The sequence below is a fragment of the Eupeodes corollae genome, chromosome 1 (genome assembly GCF_945859685.1).
Source record: "Eupeodes corollae chromosome 1, idEupCoro1.1, whole genome shotgun sequence".
NCBI lineage: Eukaryota > Metazoa > Arthropoda > Insecta > Diptera > Syrphidae > Eupeodes > Eupeodes corollae.
Window position 1 is genome coordinate 75,185,210 of NC_079147.1, and position 14,210 is coordinate 75,199,419.

At 32.3% G+C, this 14,210-nt stretch overlaps 1 protein-coding gene across 5 annotated transcripts in view; it reads right to left on the reverse strand.

Annotated features, from left to right (window-relative positions):
• Positions 1–7,654: 7,654 nt before the first annotated feature.
• Positions 7,655–14,210, reverse strand: part of LOC129953797 (protein roadkill) — a 448,090-nt gene continuing 441,534 nt past the window's right edge. For all 5 annotated transcript variants that reach the window (XM_056067262.1, XM_056067263.1, XM_056067260.1 and 2 more), the window contains 3 exons: positions 14,030–14,208; positions 9,437–9,579; positions 7,655–9,365 (listed from right to left, as the gene is read on the reverse strand). In XM_056067262.1, the coding sequence (XP_055923237.1) occupies positions 9,221–9,365; positions 9,437–9,579; positions 14,030–14,208 (467 nt within the window). In that variant the 3' untranslated portion in view covers positions 7,655–9,220. The remainder of the gene's footprint in view (positions 9,366–9,436; positions 9,580–14,029; positions 14,209–14,210) is intronic.

Consider the following 14,210-nt stretch of genomic DNA (forward strand, 5'->3'; position numbering starts at 1 on the left):
ACTGATCGACTCGGAAAAAAATTCACTGACTAGCATCAGGTGTCAGTGAGTTTTGGGACACACTGGCACGGGCCTGTCAGTAAGTGTGATAACCTTTTTTGCTCAACTGACCACTGACAAGCAATTGCTTCACTGGCGTTAAAATCACGTCAGTTTTTGTGACGTCACTGCCTGTCAGTGGTCAGTGAATTCACTGGTAGTGTGATGCTAGCTTAATAGCGCTGCAGGAAACTATCAGCCCAATTTTAAATGGCAATTCCCGGGGAAATATTTCCCTTTTCCCTACTCTCTCATTCTAAATAAAAAATTCCCGGGGATTTTGTTCCCTTTTCAATTTCTCTTATTCTAAACAAGTTCGAATATGGGAAAAAATAGCTACTCCGGGAAAAAAAGTAGCTATTCTAAATGTCGAAAAAAGGGAAAATACGAATTCATTTGGAGCGAGTTTGTTCCCGACAATTGAGCTGGAGAGTTACAAAATAAAATGTAAGTTTTTCTTTTTTTTGCAATAATAATTGATAACATTTCAAATATGTTAAGGTCAAAAACGACAAACAAGAGTCAGCTTGAAATGCTTTTAAATTTGATGGAGGCTCAACGCGATATTGAGTGTGGCTTCCACAAGAAAACAAAGGAGGAAGTGGCATTCTTTTGGCAAATGGTGGAAATTCGTGTGGACCACCAAGAAAAACATAAACAGAATGGAAAAAATAAACATTTAAACATTCCATCAACGCACCCTAAAATGCCAGGAAAGTTATGTTTTGAGGAGAAGGCCAGCGCAACTCTTCTTTTTTCTGCGGCCGTTTGGCATACTTTTATCCATTCTGGACATAGTTGCTCCTTCAAAACGTTTATGACTTCGGCAAGCACTTTGCTAAAACTTGGTTGGGCCAGTCCAACATTGTAGTCTTTTCCCACCCCCGCCCGTTTGGTATCCTCCTTCAGCGAAGAAACGCAAACAAGCACTCAATTTTGTTATTGGTGGAATCGCAAAACTTTTTTTAGCTGGATCACAGGACCTAGAGAGAATATCCAGCAAATACCTTGTTAACTCTATAATACTTTTGAAACCTAAGAATCAAGTTGTTTAATGAAACTAGAAAAACAAATTTAGAATATCTTTGTAAATTTACAAGTACCTACTTACAACCATTGAGGCAACCCCAGAGGGTTCGAACTGTCCCTCAAGGATCTTCTAACAACCACCCTTGGGCTTTGATGTTCTTTTAACTCCTCTTGAAACAAGTTTCTTGCTGCAATACTGAACATTTTTTAATTTAATTTACTTATACATATATGCATTTATTAATGCATAAATATTATTTTCAAAATGTTTGTTTTCCTTTTCTGAAACTTTTGTACACCTACACACAGTCACAAAAGTTAGTATACACCCTAACTAGTGGTATGTCAAACCTAAAAATACAGTTGATTTAAAATGAATTACTTTCCATTGCACCTGACAAGTCATCCTTATCATTCATACTATTGCTTGATAGTAAAATAACGGCACAATTTGTTTTTCTTTCTTTGTTATCTCATTACTTTCAACCATGTGCACCAAAATCATGTTACAAAAGTAAGTACACAAAAAGTTTTTGTTCAGAGATTTAGCACCGATTTTAAGTTTTTCTCGCTAAGTTTGTGTTTTTGATTACACTTTTATATTTAACTTAATAGGTAAGTGAAAAAAATCTTAAGTTAAGTCATTTAAATGAGGATTATCATCTCTATAAACTAGTAATGGCACCACGTGGGAAAGAACTCTCGATGGACTTAAAAAACTTAATAATTAAGCACTCCACCGAAGGGAAATCAATCCGTAAAGTAGCTACACTTATTAACAGAAGCCCTGTAACTTTTCAAAAAATATTAGAGAAGTATGAAAAATATGGTACTCTTGAAAATATGGCTCGCAGTGCCGGCCACGAACTTTTACGGTGCATGAGAAACGGCTTATAATTCGCAGAGTAAAAAAAAATCCGAAAATAAGCGCTCCAAAACTGCAGGCTCAGATGGAGGAGCAGATAGTTAAGTCATGCAATCCCCAAACCATACGCCGTATCTTACATGAGGGCGGGTTAAGCTCTAATTCTATAAGAAAAAAACCATTTATCAGCAAAGTCAATCGCAAAAAGCGGATTGAGTTTGCTAAAAGTCATATCCAAAGTGAAATCCCTTTTTGGAATACTGTTATATTCTCGGATGAGAGTAAATTCAACATTCATGGGTCAGACGGGCGCGAAAAAGTGTGGCGAAAACCAAATACAGCTTTAGATCCTTTGCACATGACTGGAACTGTAAAGCATGGTGGTGGATCGGTTATGGTTTGGGGATGCATGGCAGCATCTGGAGTAGGCAATTTGGTATTTATCGAGAACACGATGGATCGTTATGGTTACCTCGACATTTTGAGAAACAATCTCCACCAGAGTGCCCAGAACCTGAGCTGTGAGGGGTCATTCCTCTTCCAACAAGATAATGACCCCAACCATACTTCACATATTGTCAGGGAATGGCTTCTTTATAATGTACCCAGGCAACTCAAAACACCACCGCAGTCACCGGATTTGAATGTGATCGAGCATTTGTGGGATCACCTTGAGCGCCAAATTCGAAAACATAACATCAAAAACAAATCTGAGCTTAGAAAGGTCATTCAAGAAGAATGGGCAAAAATAGGCCCAAATGTCACTCAAAAACTTGTTTCTTCGATGCCGTTCAGAATCAGAGCAGTCATTAAAGCAAAAGGCTATCCAACAAGATACTAGTTCTCAATATTTTTTGATTTTTTTTGTTAATTTTTAAAAGTGTATACTAAGTTTTGTTATGAAAATTTAAGCAGGGTTTGAGTTGTTAGTGCATATCTTTATCGTTTTAAGAACATAAGTCCTAATTTTTCTTTTTTTTTTAATAGAAAATAAAATTCTCTAAGAAATATGTGCCTTATTTTTTACTTAAGTATCTCCTGTTTATTGGTCTTACAGGTTTAATATTTTATTTCTTGGTGTATACTTACTTATGGGATAGTGTGTATGTACATTCTTGTGTCAAATACTTCGGAACAGCTGTTTCGAACACACAAAATTTTCGTTCCCGAATTTGGAGGGAAAAAATGTCTCCCGGGGAATTCGGAATAGGAGAATTTTAATCTCGGGAGATCAAGTCTCCCGGGGAATTGTTTTCCCCGGGAATATTAAGAATTGGGCTGTATGTATTTAATAAAAAGGTCGATTGGTAGAAGATCCAAAATACATTTTTTGCAAGAAACATAAGAATCCAAAAATATCACTAATAATCTCTTCTTCTTCTCAACGCTTCAATTATATTTTGTTTGATAAATTTGTGTAACTAGTTTATGTTAACTTTGTGTTTCTTATTTTTCTGAAAACTCTTTAAACAAAAAAGCTAGCCCACAACTTTGAAACCAGCTATTTTGTTCAAAACCACAAAGAATTACAGTGTAGCTGGGGTGGAAACGCGTAAGGTGATTGTTGATTGTTGACCATAAAAATTGATGATTTTGCTCCACGTAAGGTGATTATCAAATTGACTATCACTTTTTGTACTATGGTTTGTTGGTGACAGGGCCCTTATTATGAATTACGAAACGAACGGCAGAAAAAACGAAACTCGAAGAAACGAAAGTCATGGTGAAGAGCGATTATAAGATACGAAAATAGAAAGCAAAAAAAGTTGCCAGGCAAAAACGAAAAATGATAATTTTTTAAAGGAGCAACTAACTTCACTCCTATTAACAAACGTCAAAATATAAATAAAGTCGAGGAAGTTTCAAAAATAAATGTAATTTGCATAAATTCTATAAAATGTTTTTTCACTGCGACTATTTCCTTGAAAGCGAAGATGAATCTCAAACTAACGAAGAAGAGGAAATGCGTATAAGAATTTTGGATTTAGCTTTGGCTTGGCTCGTCGGCAAGTAATTTTTTGCTATGTTTGGATTGATTTCCAAAAAAGCTACCAGCAAATCCAACTGCTTAGCATTAGTTGTAGGCCTAGAAGGTTAGAAATAACTTATTTGTATGTTTTTGACAATTTTATTTATTATTTACTTACATCTTTTTGCGCACTTAACAAAACAAAAACCAACCAAACAAAAAAAAAATAAATGACATTTGACATCTACCCCCAAAACTAAAGCTGAACGAGAGCTGAAGGCACTCGTAAATAAAAATACGAGTATCGTCATTTTTACGATTCTCGTTTTTCTTAATCGCAATTTGACGATTTAGTACCACTACAATCGTTTTTTCTAATCGCAATTTAACGAATAAGCGTTATTTTGAACGAGTTTCGTTTTTCATAATAACCCCCCAGCTATTTAGGTGTCACTTTCATATATTTTGATTAATTTTTTTGTGAGAAAGATAATTTGTGTGAACTTCAGCTCCACTTTAAATTTAAAATTTAGTGAAAAAATGAACATATATGAAAGTTAAAATAAAAATAAGTGAACAGTAATGTATACTTCAATGCAAATGTACTATTAGAGCACCAGAACGAGAAATAACTATAAAAAAGTTTAATTGCTGAGAATCAACTTAAGGAATAAAGCAACTTGGAACTTCCTAACCTAATGTTACTATGTAACTTTCTATGAATATTTATAAATAAGTTATTTACAACATTATGCGTGTATACAAATTATTTATTTCAGATTCTTGAAAAATGTTCGATTGACCAAAGAAACGTTTGTGTATGTTTGCGGTTGCTCCTATCCTTCAACTGGCTGCAACTTTAAATCTTCTTGGGGGTGTTTATCAACGACTGTGCAGTCGGTTCTATGCCCACTTTTCATTAAAATTGAACCCTTAGATTCAACAAAGGAATATTTTTTGTTTTGAAAAATATAACAACTATTTTTATTAATTTATAACTAGTATTAACACTAATCATACCAAGACTTCTGCTAGCTTGAGTAAAAAATCTTGTCTCGAGATATTTTCTCCTGTCGTTTGCTTGTACAAAATCCAGGCATTTATGCCAGCTAAATCAAGGATATTGAAAAAAACTTGGAGAGGCCATCTGCAAGACTTAGATTTTGTAGCAAATTTTCTCGCCATTTGATCGGTCATGTCCACACCAAATTTGGTTTTATTGTAATATGAAACAGTTTCAGGTAAACGTTTATTATTGTTTTCTACTTTTACGAATTTATGTTTAGAACTAAGTAAAAGTACTTTTTTTGTTGGCTTACTTTTATAGATTGTAAGAGTACTATTATCTGTTGTAAAAATTTTCGATGAAAATCGTTCCATATCATCTTTCTTTTTCTTCGCAATTAGTGGTAATTCTCTTTTATTTGACCAAATAGTTCCAACTAACGTAGTTTTTTTGGCTAGGAGTTGTGTTGCTAGGGATTTGCTTGTGAAGAAGTTGTCTGTGGTCACAGTTCTTCCGCAACCCGTAAATAGCTCAATGAGTTTGAGTACAACATATTCAGAGAGTGGTACTGAAGAGGGCCTATATTCATCTTTTCCAAGATATGGAAGTGCATTTATGACGTATTTGCTATCAACGTCCGATGCTAACCAAAATTTGATTCCAAATTTATCCGGCTTGTTAGGCATGTATTGCGTGAATCGACATCGTACTTTAGTCGGAAATAGCTGTTCGTCTAAAGTAATATTTTCACCCGGTTTGTAACAGTTTTGGCTGTTCTCAATGAAAATATTCCAAATTGCAGATACCATAGCGAATTTATCTGTGTTCAAACGTTGACTCCGCTGACTTTTTTTTATCAAAACGATTAAATCTAAGAATTTCGGTAAAATTATTTCTGCTCATAGTTTCAGAAAAAAATTTAGGCCCCCATAAGTTATTCCACAAAAACGAAATATTCAAATTATTTGCTCCATATGCAGCTCGAGCATATAAAATTGCAATAAATGCATCTAATTTTTTTTAGATAAACTCCAATCGGAACCTAACACTCTCTTTGCTTCTTCTATTGTGCATGTTCTTATATGGTTCATAATACGGTGGTCAATTATCAATGAAAATGCAGTACTAACTTTACCTTTCATTATATGGCGTTTTGCATATCCTGTTGGGCCTACTTCTTGCCTGAAAATGTTATGAAGTGTTGCTCTTCCAGGTGTGCCACCTACTTGCATTCGTTGCCAAACAGATCCATCATTCGCAACATTTTGTTCATTTATTTGTACTTCACTTTCTTCCGAACTTGGGAGTAATCTTATTCTTTTTCGGCCACTACATACATTCACAATATTTTCCTCTTCATCGTCAGTATCTGTAGAATCAAACTCATTTTTATTTGCAACCAATATATCTTCATTTTCAGAAAATTCAATATTATTTATATGTTCTAAGAACTTGTACTGTCTTGTTTGCTTCGACATTTTTCTGGGTAAAAAATTATCTGTATTTCTATAGCTATCAAAATAAAATATAAGCTATATACTTACCAAGACTTTCAATTTTTGCCACTTTTTCTTACACTAAAAAGCTATTTTCAATCTAAATTTTGATATTTTCTTGAAATTATTCTGAGCTATTTTCGTTGAACTACTTTACGCAACAGTCTTTGGAAAAATGTGCAACTTACTGACTACAAATATGACTAGATAATCTCATAAAACAAAAAATTCTTGTTGTGGTAGATATCGGTATATACAACAAGGATTACTCAGAATAAACAAAACAAAACAAAACAAAAATATTTTTATAACTGTACATTAATTACATAGAAAAAGTCATGAAGTCAAATGTGCAAACGCAATAAAATTATACGTGCATTTTCAATGCAAAAGTTTAAAATGGGTCATTTGACCCGTTATGGTATGTTTAGTGTTAAGTATAGTTAGAGGTATACTTACATTTTCGCAGAAACAATACTTTGCAAATTCGAAATTCGACACAATAAACGAAATAGCTAATCGAAATGACATTTATCCCTGTTGCAATTTATACACAGTTTCCCAAACTTGGGTAAGTGCTGCCAGTAAATAGTAAAGTTTTAGCGATCACTTTACACAGAACAAAGAAAGGTTGATAATCAAAATTGACTATCAAAACAGTGACAATCAACTATCGCTTTACGCGATTCCACCCCTGATTCTTACAGATGAAACCTAACTAATGCTAACAACAATAGAGCAAGATCCAATCAGCCGATTTTCTGTGATTCGCAAACAGTCACATTCATCAAATTTGTCCTGCGACTCGAAAATCATAATTATCCCTATTCCTTTGCCTTGGCAGTTAATCCTTTACAAAATATATAAATCCAAAACGATCTCCAATTGAATTCGAACAAATAAAAACAACAAATTTTGCAATTACTATTCCAAAAAATGCTCTTTAATGCATTTTTTTGAAATTGTTTTATAAGCATATTTTTTTTTATTTATTATTTTATGTATTATTATTTATTTTTTTCCTTAAAAACATAAAACATTAAAACGAATCCGTTTTTGAACATGTAATATTTATAGTGATTTTTCTTTTCTTCCATTTTGCATGTTTCATTCATTTTTACTTTACTTTTACTTTTACTTCTTTTTTACAACTAATATGGTGGTTTGTTTTGCAAGTGATGACTGTCTACTTTTATTTTTTGTTTATTATATTCATTATTTTGTTGTTTATTTTTTAGTTACCATGTAAGTTTTTTTTTGTTTTGTTTTTTAATTTAATTTTATTTTATTCTTCGTCACACTTGAATTAATTTTTGTTTGCTTTTCTTTTCCTTTATAAATACAAATTACAAATAATACATTTACACGAATTATAGTTACATAACTAAAATTAAGAAAAAAAAAATAATAATTATAATTAAATATGAAATTTATCAACAATAAAAGTTTTGTATGTTTTTTTTTTTGTTTTAGTAGGTTTTTAATTATTATTGGTGGTGGTTGTGGTGATAGTTTGGTGTTTGAAAAAAAACAACATATTTTCTTTTTGTTTGTTAAAATTAAACTTCATTGTGTGTTCATACTCATTAAAAGTGTGTTTATTTATTGTGTGGGAGTGTTGAAAATGTCCTGAGATAAAGGGAAAAATTAATTTAAAAAGAAAAAACAATTTGTGTCCACAATTTGAATTATGAAAAAAAAACGAAAAATTAATACAAATTTTCAATAACAACACACAGCCGCCAATCAGTGGTTAACAAAATAAAACTTGTATTTATTTTATTGTAAATGAGTTTCTTTAAAACAAAAAAAGTAAGTTTTTTCTTTCTATTTTTGATTCTTTTGTACAATTGTTCCTTTTTGTTTTTTTTTTTGTTTAAATTAAAATTGAAATTCTATATAAATTAAAGAACATAATTTGTTTATATGATTGATAGTAGTAGTTGTTTAATTATTTTTCATAATGAAGTTGTTCTTTATTTAAAATACGAAAACAAAAATTGATAAAAATAATTTATTGTTGTCTATTTATATGATTTTTGTTTAAGAAACTGAGAGAAAATCGACCACTTTGTGCTTTCTGGCTCTCCACAGTTTGTCCTATCCTACAATAATTCCAGGTTCACTTCTGGGATCATAATTTTGCTTGGGTTCTTTTTATTCACACCCTTTGATTTATCATCGAATAATTTATTATTATTATTATTAATATTATTATAGGATGGTGGTTCTTTGTTCCATTTTTTGGCATGTCTTTTGAGGTTTTTCAACCACTTTGTGGCATGCGTGTTCTTTGGATCCTGACAATTTAATGGACCAACTATGGGAACAGAGCCTTTCTTCTTGATTATTGGTATTGGTGTTGGAATTGGAGTTGGATTTGGATTTAGAGTTGATGTTAATGTAGTTTGTGGTGTTTTTGTTTTTGATATTAATAATGTGGATGATTGTTTTCTGGTTTCAATTTTGGAAATTGCTGCTAACGATTGATAACGTTTTTTGTGGTTGTCTCTGGTTTTCGAAGAAGAACTTTTATGTTTTTTCTTATGTTGTTGTTGGCCAAGTATTGTTTTTATTGTATTTGATGTCCAATCAGTATCTTGTGTTGTTGTTGTTGTTGTTTTTGTAGATGTTTTATTATTTGGAGAAAATGGCATATTAACTGTCGATTTATTTGATCTGGTTTTAGTTGCTTCTGTTGAATTAGTTCTTAATGATTGATGTTTTAGAAATATTAAATGTATTGGTTGGGTTTTAGGGTTTAATTGTTGTTGCTGCTGTTGTTGTTTTTGCTTATATGACAATGATCTTATCTTTCAGCTCATTTTGACGCGTTTCCTTGGTGGTCCAATTGGTGGGATTTGTTGTGTGGCGAGCGCTCGAAATGCCTCAGCTATTAAATGCGAATGTGTTGTTATCATATTCTGCCATCCGTTTGTTTCCATAACATCTGTGGCATGACTATAAAAATATATATAATAAAAAATATAATTAGAATTTTTAATAATTAAAATTATATTATTTTAACTTACGTATTGATAAAATCTATCGTTTGTGCTTTCAATTGATCCGCACTATGGAGATCCGCTAAAATTAAGGTTTCGGCTGCTGTTTCAACAGACAGATTAACACACAGCGCTTCCTCACACATCACTTTTAATTTTTCTAATGCGTACTGAAAGAAGAAAAATAAAATTAGTCAACGTTTTTTCAAAGAGAGAAACAGGAGAAGATTAGAAAAGAATTTAATTATATTATTAATTTGGTTACTGAGAAAAAGATTACAGATATTCGGTCCCGGTAACCTTTTTTGAAATGGAATCGAAATAATTTAGATACAGTTACGGTCAAAAAAAGTACTGAAGTTCAACTAGAAATATGACGAATGAAAAAAAAACGGTTGAAGAGGTTCGTGGAATGGGGATATGTTAGAAGGCCTTCAAATTGTGAACTTATTTATTTATTTGTTCAATCTACGAGCTACAGACTCAACAGATTGAAAAAAGAATAAATACAAAGGTTTATACAAACAAAAATATCAATTTTGAATTTGTTTCTTGGCCATGCTATGTCAATATAACTATTACTTCGTTAAACTCCCTAATTGACCTTGAAACTGGTTCATTTATTCCAACATTTGTCCTATGCTTATTTTGAAAAAGAAGGTAGAAGGTAAGGACACTTTATGTGGTAACATAAAATATGTCGCATAAATATTAAATCCTGAATAGTTTTTCGAGATTTGAGAGATTTCAGAACCTGAAGATTACGTGGAGCTTGAGAATTTGGACGATTCGGAACTTTCTGAATTTTATCTGAAAATTTTTGTTGGAAAGGATTCCATATGACATCAGCATACTCAAGTAATGATCTAACTAATGAGTTATATAGATATGTAAGTGTATAGGGATTCGAAAAGTCAGTTGAGTTTCTTTTAATGAAACCAATCATAGAGTTGGCTTTTGCGACAATAGCATCCTTGTACGGAACAAATGTAAACGTGGAATCAAAGGAGATACCCAAATCCTTTACTGTAGCAGTTCTCTGAAGAGGGATACGATCAAGAGAATACGCAAACTCATAAGTTGAAGTTTCCTAGAGACAGAGATAGCGAAGCATTTCTTGACATTACGTTTAAGACAGTTAACGAAACACAAGTTCGATAAATGATCGAGGTCTATTTAGAGATTAAAGCAATCATAAATGAAATTTACTTTTAAAAATAATATAAAATCATCAGAATATATGAGACATTGACTGAATTGTATGTTCTTGCAAATAATATCATCGATAAAGATTATAAAAATAAAAGTGGGCCAAGATGACTGCCCTGGGGAACTCCTGAGCTACATTTAATAGATCTCGAGGTTTGATTGTCAGGTTTTACTTTTTGTAACCTATCAGTTAAAAAAGATGAAGTCCATTGAAGGAGATTATAGAGTGAATCCCAAAGATATGAAGCTTACGAAGCAGTATGTTGTGGCATACAGAGTCAAATGCCTTAATAAAATCCGTGTAGATAGCGTCTGCTTGATTTTGACTTTCTATACAATTAATAACGAAAGAGGAAAAACATGTGAGATTAGTGACCTGATATAAACCCATGCTAGGCATCACTTACATGTTCTTTTACGAAAAAATACAGTTTGGTCTTTACTAAACTTTCGAGCAATTTAGGAATTGTGGACAGCTTACAAATGTCTCTATAATTTTCAACATTATTTTTCGAACCAGACTTATAAATTGGGATCAGAAAAGAAGATTTCCATTCGTCCAAAAATATTCCGGACGATAAAGATAAGTTGAATATAATTTGCAATGGAAAGCATTTTTTTTAAGACAAGAGCAAGAATGCCATCGGCACCAGGAATGTGATTGGGTTTAAGATTCTGAAGACCGTTTAATACTTCAGATAATTCTAAGTGTATTGAATCAATATCTACTTTAGGGGTAATATCTGGAAGAAAATCCAAGTTTCCTTGTGAAGTTGAGTAAACAGATTCAAAAAATTGACCAAAAACATCAAGAGTTTTATTAATGTCAGCTGGTGGGAATTGATTAATGTTGTTAGATGTCAACAAGTTGTGAAATCTATGCAAAGCTGTTAAAAAGAAAATGAAAGACTTGATATCAAATATTATATTATATACATATCCACATCAATCTAACCTGCTTAATACTCGAAAAAAAACAAGCAAATCTGGTTTGATAAGGAGTGTGAAACGACTCGAAATCTATCGCTTTCACTCCTTACCTTGTTTCGCTCATCTAATAACGAGAACTTAAAACTATGGTACGTAGAATCAAACAAAAAATAACATTGTGCTTAAAAAAAAGCTAGACTATAATACAAGCGTAGTCACCACACTTTCAATATCCGGGCTTATTGTATGCTGAAGATATCGTACTTTTATCGGAATATCCAGACCAACTCCAAGAAATGATCGTCAGACTTGGAAAATACTGCGATACATGGAATTTATCAGTCAACCTTAGGAAATCTAACATAATGATCTTCAGAAAAGGACACGGAAAATACGCTAGTTATGAAAAATGTAAGTACCACGATCAGGAAGTTCAAGTTGTTAAGGAAGTGACATACCCTGGTGGACCATAACAAGTATGAAAAAAATATCAAGTTGAAACTTCAGAGGCGAAGGCTGCCCTCTGTGTTTCCTGAAAAAATTGCATTGCAAAAAAAAAATCCATCTACCACTCAGCATAATATAAACTGTTTCAAGTTGTGGCAAAATCTATTATGCTTTACTCCTCGCAAGTGTGGAGCTACAATGAATGTGAGGATGTGTAAAAATTATTATCAAGGCTGGTCATTAACGTCTTTTAAAGGAAGTCATAATTTGTTTGGTTTGTTTTTGCTATCAGAATTCATCGGTTTTAAAAGTAGGTCTTAAAAGACTTGTAATCATTTATTGTATAACTCAATTTTATATATAAATAAAGTAATTTCTATTCTATTCTACAAGCGAAAAAGAAGAAAATCTGCTTCAGTAAGAAAACCAATTTTGAATTCATGCAAGTCCAATCAATCAATCAAGTCAAAAACACAAAAATGGCAAAAGAAATTAACGGTTCAAACAACTTTATAGGCTAAGTGTCTCTGCAGAGTATTTGAAAACTCTTCTTCAAATCAACTCAACAAACTACTTTCTCATACGCACAACCGCTCGTTTGAGATGATATTTTGGACTTAGTTATAACAGTCAATGAAATACAACTCTTTATCGAAAGAGCCAAGGACGGAAAAGCTTCAGATGAAGATGGGATACCCTACGAATATTTTAAAAATTCAACCCCTACTTTTTATAACCATCTACATACACTTTTTAATGAGATTTTCGATAATGCTGATGTGCCGTCTTCTTTTAAGAAATCGATAATTTTTCCAATCCATAAGAAAGGTGATCCAAATGCAGTTGAAAACTACCGAGGCACATCCTTCATGAATGTCATTGCGAAGATATGTTGTGGCGTTCTGATTAACAGGCTAGAAAATTGGGTGGAAGTAGACAACATTCTAACAGAGGGTCAAGCAGGCTTTAGAATGTAATATAACAAGTTTATTTGTATAACAAGTTTATTTGATTTCAAATTTTATTTTTTATCTTTATAATTTAGTTTTTTTTGTTATACAAATATATATTAATGGAGTCAATGGCCATTGACTTCTCCAATTTTTGAATGCCTTCGTCTTCGTTCTTTTACATGAAGTTGGCTGCGGTTATTTTTATATTTAAAATTAAGTTGGCAACAATTCTATAAAATAAGGTGTAGCTGCCATCGTTGAAGTGCAAACCAAGTATAATGGTCTTCTTACACTTGGTCTCTTCGATTTATTAAACTACAAGAAAGAACTGTTCGACGGCTGACCACATATTTACTTTAACATCAATAGTAAAACCATTTCAAGCCAGAAACAAAAAAGTATACACATTGTTTTCCGATTTTAAAGCTGCATTTGATATGGTGAATCGAAATGCTTTATTTTCTAAACTTTCCCAACTTGTAATGTCAAAAAAATTCATCAAATAATCTGTTGTTTGTACACAGACACTGAAATTGCAGTCTTGGATGGCAAAACATATTCAAAACCATTTAAATCACTTACTGGAGTAAAGCAAGGATGTCTACTCAGTGCTCTTCTGTTTGCTCTTTTTATTAATAATATATCTTCGGACGCACATTTCAGAAGTTGACAAAAAAAATGGCTTCCAATTAAGCAACTTTATAGGAAAGTTGTCTGGAAAGTAAGTCAAGAAAAATCTCCCTAACTATCAAGTCAAGTGAACTTATTTCAAAATGACAACTGATCATGTTTTTTCATTCAAGTGAAAGCTGAGCTTTTTCTGCACAATTCCATTTAATGTTTTCTGTAAAAGGGCTCCTTGACAATTCAAAAATGAAATAAGTAATATTTCTCTACAATATAAAAGACAAATCGTAATGGACTTGTAGTTTGTCTGGGGAGTGTTTTGTAGACAATGATGTGTTTGGTAGTTCTTGTACTATGAACTTAATGTAGAGGTTTGTGAAGTAGAGTTTTGATTTTGAAATTCATGACACTTGGAAAAATAACATATGAAACATAATTGAAATATTTGCTTTACCTTATCAGCAGCAGCTAAGAGATCATCGGCCATTTTTTCCAAATTGGGAGCCTTCCCTGTATAGATGAAGCGTAGCATTTCTTTTAGTACCTCATGATCAACATCTGTTATGGCTACTCGATTTAATTTACGCTCCTCCATTTCATGTTCAAACATCGCAGCAAATACATCACTTCGAGCT